The sequence below is a fragment of the Chaetodon auriga genome, chromosome 7 (genome assembly GCF_051107435.1).
Source record: "Chaetodon auriga isolate fChaAug3 chromosome 7, fChaAug3.hap1, whole genome shotgun sequence".
NCBI lineage: Eukaryota > Metazoa > Chordata > Actinopteri > Chaetodontiformes > Chaetodontidae > Chaetodon > Chaetodon auriga.
The window spans coordinates 3,349,846-3,357,500 of NC_135080.1; the positions used below are offsets into that span (position 1 = coordinate 3,349,846).

Genomic DNA, 7,655 nt, shown 5'->3' on the forward strand with positions numbered 1-7,655 from the left:
TTCATTCAATAAACTATAAAGTCCCTGCGCAAACTTTTAAAGCTGTAAAGGCCCAATAACCATCGAAAGATATCATAATGTCTGTTTTATTAGTCGAACAGGACAGAAAATATTATTTCTCATCTGAAGAGGGTATTATGGGGAGGTAAATTATCATGTAAAGTATCTGCATTGTACATATTATGAAAAGATGTCATCCAGCACATTTAAGGAGGTACTGAGGGAGGGTCAGTCAGAAAAGCCACAGTGAAACGGAACATGAAGAAAAGATCCTGAACTTTATCTGAGACACGCAGACAGGAAGCAAAGGGTAAAATAGGAATTTATTGAGTGGGTAATGAGGGAAAAGGGGAGAAGGGAGATATGGGTTGAAGTCCAGCGAGCGTGGGGGCGGAGGCTCGTGGATCGAGGACAAAGAAAACAAGGGACGAATAAAAGCTAAGTATGAACTTCTACTCGCAGGTAGCACCAGTAAAGCAGCCAACTCTACCACTAAGCAGCGGAAACAATGTGGGAACGAGCCGCCTGCAGTCCACAGTCTTTATGCTGTGCTTGATTGTGATGAGGCCCAGCTGTGATGGATCCAGCTCCCAAACCACCTGGAGACCCACAATCAGCCTCTGCCTAAACAAGGACACACAGGGACAAAGCCCACACCTCTCCACAGACACACACACACATGCAGCTTGGACAGAAATGAGGACACATGTTCCAGTTCTCCTTAAAATAATCTGTTTATTCTGTATTGAAACACAGGGTTCAGTCAGAGGACACTCAGTCAGGTGGAAAGAAGTGATCTCCATTCAGCTCCATCAACTGCCTCTGAGTGGACCACAGCAGCAAATACACACTTCAGAGTCATTAGCAAACAAAACACTGCTCTGCCTCCGACAACGTGAGTCAAGACATGAAATAGAGGATGCTTTGTGAGTTTGTATGTGATCTGAAAGAGGCATCGTGAGACAGAACTGTCTGAGATCAACGCGTCACACGTGACCTTCTCCGCTGAGAAAAATCACCGATGTGCCGGATTCCTAAAAAGATCTACCATAAAAACCTAACGAGCCGAAACAAAAGCCGATCTTCTGACTGCAAACTGGGCGTTTACTTCAGTGTGACACCGAATCTCTTCACTGTGGATTTCACAAACGGGACAAATGGCACATTCACGTCCGACAAAGAAGCATGATCGTTCAAATTCTCCAAAGCCCTGAAGAAAAATAAATATATGTATCTATGATTTATGTAAAATACGTCTTCTCATCAAAAGGCCTCTACGCAGCCTCGACATGATTCAGTTATACAGATGACGCTTTGGCCAAAATGTATACATTAAATACATTCATTACTTATTTTAATGCACTGACAAAAACCTACTTGTGCATAAAGTGTCATAAAACAGACTGTTGGCCAGAAATACAGACGGGCTAAAACGGTCGTCTTCAGAAGATTTGATCTGCATATAAACAACAAATAAATAACCTTGGCGTCCTCTTCTACTGTATGTGTGTACATCATCACTATCTTATATGGCACAGCGACACCAGTGGAGATGAGGGACCGCACACATCCAGGGACGCATTGTAAGACTTCAGAGTGCAAACTGGGTTCGTCTATACAGCTGACTCACACCGGCGTGCGTCACAGACGGTACTCCGCGTATTATCTCGACCGGTCAGTCCAACATTCAGCTTGTTTGAAGACGTGTTTCTAGTCTTGAGAGAGCGAGAAAAGTAGTAAGAGGGGGGCCAAAAATGTCCGCTGCTCCCTGAAGGATCTCGGCGACACGACTGTGATCTGCTGAATCGTTTCCTTCCTCCCTCGCTGAAACACCACAAATCAGAGATGAAATATCGAACGGCAGCAGCCACATACAGAACAAACCCAACCTTACAAACAATAGAAATAAACGTGTCCACTCTAATCCCAAATGAAAGTGTTACAGCTAAAAATCTAAACTATCTGATGGCTGAAGCAGTGACATTGCTATAGGCACTATAACGTTTACAGCAGTAGCGACTGAAAGAGCCCGTTGTGTATAAACGCATTGATATGCAAGGCAATCTATGTATATCTTACACAAAAAAGGCCATGTAGTGTATTCATAGTGGAATAAAAAGGCCCCGGCTTCTGATATTATTTGTCTGCTTTTCTCAAATCGATCGACATTCTGCTGCAGGTGGTACGACAGTGCAGTCAAAGTGTGCATAGCTTCAACAGAGGAGAGAAATGTGCAGACGAAGGACAAAACTAAGACACAGACGTGTTCCATCTCCAGATTTCTCATCTTTCCTCTCTCTGAATTTCCCTCCCCTCCTCGCTCCTCTCCTCTCTTTCTCCTTCAGACGCACGTTAACGATGCGGGACATTATCCGAGCTGATCCTCATACTGCTTCCTGAAGCAGTCTCCAGCTGGGAAGAAGTCCCAGCATCGCTCCTGGTACATCTTCCACACGTAGGACTCCTGAAAGACAGACATGCTTTAGGCGTTCGTGAAGACAAAAACAACCAAGACGCACGCATACACACACACACACACACACACACACACACACACACACACAGGCACACTGTGTTTACTGACCTGTCCTGTGTGTTCTGTCTCATCTTTATTTATGAGATACATCAAGAAGAACCTGAACGAGAGACGGGAAAGAGAGGGAAAATCCATTTTTCACAATTAGTCAGAGGCCAAATTCACTGCAAATATCTGTCACAGTTTTCCTCCTCACGTCCAGCTTTGGTACCAAGATGAGAGATGTGAGGCATATTCTGAGTTTTAATCATGAAAATAAAGGTTTCCAATTTAAATACGAATTTCGTGTCTATCATCTAAAGGCAGAAATGAGCACATGCTGTATTTAAAGGAGTGGAGGAGTCACATCTGCAGCGAACTCACATGTAGTTGGCTAAGTTGTGTTCTTCTAAGGTGTGCGTCTCGAAGCCGTGCGGCGTCGTGTCGAAGTAGTCGCTTCCTATTCCACAGATGAAACACTTTGTCTGGAGGGAGAGAGGACGATTCCCATTAAACACGTTCTTGCTTTGTCAGTGAGGAGAACTGAAGGTGGATTAAGAGACCAGTCAATTCCCCCTGAAGCTCATTATCTTACCTCCATGTCCTCCCTGACCTGCTCCTGCTGGTCTCTCAGCTCTCCAAAGGCGTCGATGATCAAACCTGACAGACACACAGCAGTTCTAGTTTTTCTTGACCTCTAACATACTTTTCTGTATTCCCAATATTTACCATTTTTTTCTTTTTTCCTACCATTGCTTTGAATGCAAAGACTAGTTTTGCGATTGACAAATGTTAATGTTGAATTAATGGTTAAGTGATGATTAGATAATATCCAAGGATTGTTTATGACGTAGCAGTTTGATGTTTGTCATGTTAGAAATGCTCCCACCCTTTCGTGTGATAGCAGAATAAAACATGAACAGTATGTGAGGGTTAAGTTGGCACATGTGAATGCAGCTTAACGTGTATTTTAACAACACAGAGCACGTTTGTTCAAGAATAAAACCACCAATAAAGCGCACCCTGGATGATGGCCAGCAGGATGACAATGACGAAGAAGAAGAAGGTGATGTCAAAGACAACTCGGTAGAGCTCGTATTCATCCCCTGCCGGGTCCTCAATTTCATCTCCTATGCCGCCACCAGCACGCACGCCGACATACATGTGGAACAGGTAACACTGCAGAGAGGACAGAGGTCATCTTAAACACCATGTTTTATCACACAAACCCAGTGGAAAGGTGACCCCTCCTGAATCGGGCTCCACCTGTCCCATAACCACATCCCCGCCTTCCACTTACAGTCATCATGTCATCACACTTCATGTCCGGTTCATCCTCATCCTCGCTCATGTTGTAGAACTTGCGGAAGAAGTTGAAGGCCACCACAGTGTACAGGTACACCACCACAGCGAGCAAGCCCACGGTCATCATCAGCTGTGAGGAACAGACCAAGTGTGAGTGGAGCAGGGTCAGGGTCTAAAGGAGCACAGGTGTGCAGAAAGCTTCAGGGCACATCGGTACAGCGGCAGAGTGCAGACCTGTTTGCCGTTGTGAGTTACAGAGGACAGAATGGTGCGCAGGGTTTTGACACCCATAGCGATGTCCAGAAGATGAGCGGCGAAGAAGAAGTTGTTGTAGTGTCCAAGCAGAGACATCAACATGTACCAAACCAGGTAGAGGAAAGTCTAAAAGACGACAGAGGACACTACAGTCAAAACAGACTCTGTGATGGTCTCAAACACACCATGAACTGCTTCCTTAACTCACATTGTCAGTGAAAACAACACCAAACTTCCAGATCTGGTACTTGATGTCTATCGATGTTATCCTACAGGGAGAAAGAGAAGTTCGCTCTGTGATATTATGTGTTGTAAAGTTTTCGGTAGAGAGAGGACAGTACGGTTCATACCAGCTGAACATGGAGGTGTCCGGCTCAGGCTTCTTTTCATGCGTCATGGCGCTGACATCTAGTGAAGCCAAGTCCATGCCGAGCAGCTCTGCGATCCTCTCCCTGCCATAGATGTCTCCGTATTTGTCCAGCACCTGGAAGTCGCACACAGATGTCACCTCACTGCAGGAAAGATCCCCGACATTCTGAATCGAAGCTGGCTGAAAAACTCACCTTTCTTTTCACAAACTTGTCCCAGTAGTTGTTGGGGAAAGTTCTGCATTGAAAGAGAAACAAAAACAAACTCATTAATAGTAATCTCCACTTCTAATGCTGCATATTAGAGGTCAGCAACTTGATCCGAGCAGCTCAGGACTCCATATCCATCCATCCATTCGTCTTACGGAGTGTTGAGCACCAGTCTGTCCCACTGGCCCTTGATGTCATCGTCCTCAGGCTGCTCAGTGACATAAACACCATCAAACTCCAGCTTTCTGGCCAGCTCCTTCTCTCGCTTGAAGATGACCAGAGGGACCTGAAAGGACAGGAAACAGCCTGCATGAAACCTAGAAACAGACACAACAACGTCGGTGGGTGCTTGTGGAGCAAACAGGACTTACCTTGAGACAGTTGTAGCCGATGATGCAGAGGAAGGAGATGATGGTGTGGAAGATACCGAAGAAAGCCATGGCTGGCTCCATGTAGCCTGTGCTCTCCTCCAAGAAGTAGTACATTGGGCCTTCTTCATCATCATCTTCTCCTCCTCCGTCATCTAATCCGGACCCATCCTCCTCGGCGCCAGAGCCCTCAAATAAGCCAGATCCTTCAAACAGACCAGAACCTTCAAAGTCCTCCTCGCCCGGAGGACTGTCAGACACCTGGAAAGGTCAGACGCAGAATCAGTCCTGCAAGTCTTCACTCAGAGTTGACACTGTGTGTGTGTGTGTGTGTGTGTGTGTGTGTGTTTGTGTGTGTGTGTGTGTATAAGTTGGAAATGCACAAACCCTGTAGAAGAGCAGGATGAAATTCAGAGCGAAGGCGATGAACAGAGCCAAGAACCGAAGGTTGTAGAAGTTGCGAGAAAGGTAGTTCTGAGGAGGGGGGGGGGGGGGGGGGGGGGGTAAAGAAGTGAGGAAGACTTGTATCTCAAGCAAAGCACAACGTACTCGTACGTTACAGCACGTGTCAGACTGTGAACCATGTGGAGCTGCTCACCATGAATTTAATCCTCTGCACCTCCAGCTCATTCCACAGCTCAAAGCCCTCCTCGGCAGGTTTCTTGTCTTTCTTGGCCTTGGTCTTCACAGTCTTCTCCTCCATCTCCTCAGGCTCTTCCTCCTTCACCTCAGCTTCTGGCTCTGCCTTCTCTGCCTTCTCTCCGTTTTCGGTGCTGGAAAACAAGAAGAGGTCGAAGCTGAGTATGTGTGGTCAGTGTGCTAACTGTGCAGTTTGGTGATATCTGTTCTTAAAGTTTCACGACATCTGTCAATAAAACCTGGATAACCACACAGTAAGTGATAATGCAAACAGCAAATGTTGACTTACTCTGCTTTCTCAGTCTCCTGAGGAGCCTCTTCTTCAGGTTCAACCTTTTCTTCCTCTCCTGGTCCTCCCGCTGTGGCGGCCAACTGTCTCAGTAAATGTTTTGCAGTTAATTAACTGATCAACGGAGCGTGTGGACATTAAACAACAGTTAACAACATCAGACAGAACGCCTCACCAGTTTCCTCTTCAGCAGCGGCGTGCCCTCTGGAGTTGGAGGCTCTTCAGGCGTCGTCTCACCAAAGTCTCCGAGTCCCCCGGGAGTGTTGAAACCAGGCAGACGTCCGCCTTCCCTCTCCTCGCTATCCTCCTCTTCCTCCTCTCCTCCCACAGCGTCTAAAAGGTCTGCCGCCCCCTCTGTGTCCTGGATCTCTCTAGCCCCTGGTTCAGGCGGCAGGTCCCCGTGCACTTCGTCCTGTGTGGGATCCGGCATGCTGGCTAGGATCTCTGTCACCGTCATCTTCTTGGCGCTCTCCACTAACCCTCCACCAAACAGCACTTTCCATATGAGCGTGAAGAAGCCCTTACATATGCCGTAAACAAACATCAGGATACCCATCACTATAGTGTAGACAAACGTGAACAGGCCGACCACCATCTCCTTCACCGTCATTTTTCTTAATTTGCGGTACCGACGCCGCAGGTTACGGAAGGTGAACATGTTGAAGAAGTTAACCACGCTCTTCAGGAAGTCCGCAAAGGCCGAGGTTGACTCTGGCGCTTCCCCTTCTCCATTGCCTTCCTCTCCTTCTCCAGACTCTCCTCCTTCTTCTCCCCCACCCTCCTCCTCTTCCTCATCATCCTCTTCTTCTGCACCGTCTCCCTCCGGCTCAGAGATTGATGCAGCAATGTTCATCTCAAAGATGGTGTCCTCGCAGAAGTTGACAAACATCTCCATTTTCTCACTCTCGCCGCCCTCGTTGACCACGTCGAAGATGAACTGCCGTTTGGACTCTCGGACTTGGGGCATTTCCCACTGGTTGCGATTCGCCTCGCTGATTTCAAAGTAAATGCGCTCGATCTTCCTGCTGGCTCCCATGATCTCAATGCGGCCAAGGAAAGGGCGGAAGTAGTTGAGGACACTTTCTGCCTGCTCCAGGAAGTTCTGAAGGCGAGTGTCATGGGGTACGTGCTCCGATAGGTTTGTGAGCAGAACGGCGATATTGAAACCAATGTCTTTGGCCGGCTCCTGGAAACGATCCGCAAATTCCTCAAAGTTGATCATCTCGTTCTCATCGGCCTCTGAGCACGAGAGGAGGAACTGGATCTCCGAGGGAGAGTATTGCTTCTGGCTGTCCATGGCCTTGGAGAAGTCCTTCTTGGAGATGAGCCCGCGGGGGTCGGTCACATAGTCTCGGAAGGCGTCAGATGCCACGATGTCCTTCAGCTTGAGGAACATGTCGAAGAACTTCAGGATCATCTCCACGTTGCTGGAGGACTCCACCAGCATGTCAACCATCTGCTTGGCAATGGTGCCATTCACCACATTGCCTGAGAGGAGGACAAAGTGAGAAGAGATGAGACACATATACAAAGTATGTGACAGACAGGAGGGGACATCACAAGACTGGTATGGACCACATACCTTCAAGCAGAGACAGAAGCATCACTACCATGTCCTTCTGCAGATCCAAGAGCTCCTTCAACAGTCCAATCTGACTGGAGTCCTGCAACAAAGCCAAACCACACAGCGAAACACGAACAACAGA

The 7,655-nt window shown here is 47.5% G+C and overlaps 1 protein-coding gene across 10 annotated transcripts in view; it reads right to left on the reverse strand.

Annotated features, from left to right (window-relative positions):
* Positions 1-715: 715 nt before the first annotated feature.
* The window catches only part of ryr1b (ryanodine receptor 1b (skeletal)), a 57,773-nt gene continuing 50,833 nt past the window's right edge, over positions 716-7,655 (reverse strand). For all 10 annotated transcript variants that reach the window (XM_076735823.1, XM_076735821.1, XM_076735817.1 and 7 more), the window contains 17 exons: positions 7,532-7,613; positions 6,125-7,437; positions 5,950-6,032; positions 5,620-5,794; positions 5,409-5,495; positions 5,025-5,282; positions 4,809-4,939; positions 4,639-4,681; positions 4,426-4,559; positions 4,284-4,344; positions 4,055-4,201; positions 3,816-3,950; positions 3,538-3,694; positions 3,111-3,175; positions 2,900-3,000; positions 2,585-2,636; positions 716-2,464 (listed from right to left, as the gene is read on the reverse strand). In XM_076735823.1, coding sequence (XP_076591938.1) covers positions 2,369-2,464; positions 2,585-2,636; positions 2,900-3,000; positions 3,111-3,175; positions 3,538-3,694; positions 3,816-3,950; positions 4,055-4,201; positions 4,284-4,344; positions 4,426-4,559; positions 4,639-4,681; positions 4,809-4,939; positions 5,025-5,282; positions 5,409-5,495; positions 5,620-5,794; positions 5,950-6,032; positions 6,125-7,437; positions 7,532-7,613 — 3,120 coding nt within the window. In that variant the 3' untranslated portion in view covers positions 716-2,368. The remainder of the gene's footprint in view (positions 2,465-2,584; positions 2,637-2,899; positions 3,001-3,110; positions 3,176-3,537; positions 3,695-3,815; positions 3,951-4,054; positions 4,202-4,283; positions 4,345-4,425; positions 4,560-4,638; positions 4,682-4,808; positions 4,940-5,024; positions 5,283-5,408; positions 5,496-5,619; positions 5,795-5,949; positions 6,033-6,124; positions 7,438-7,531; positions 7,614-7,655) is intronic.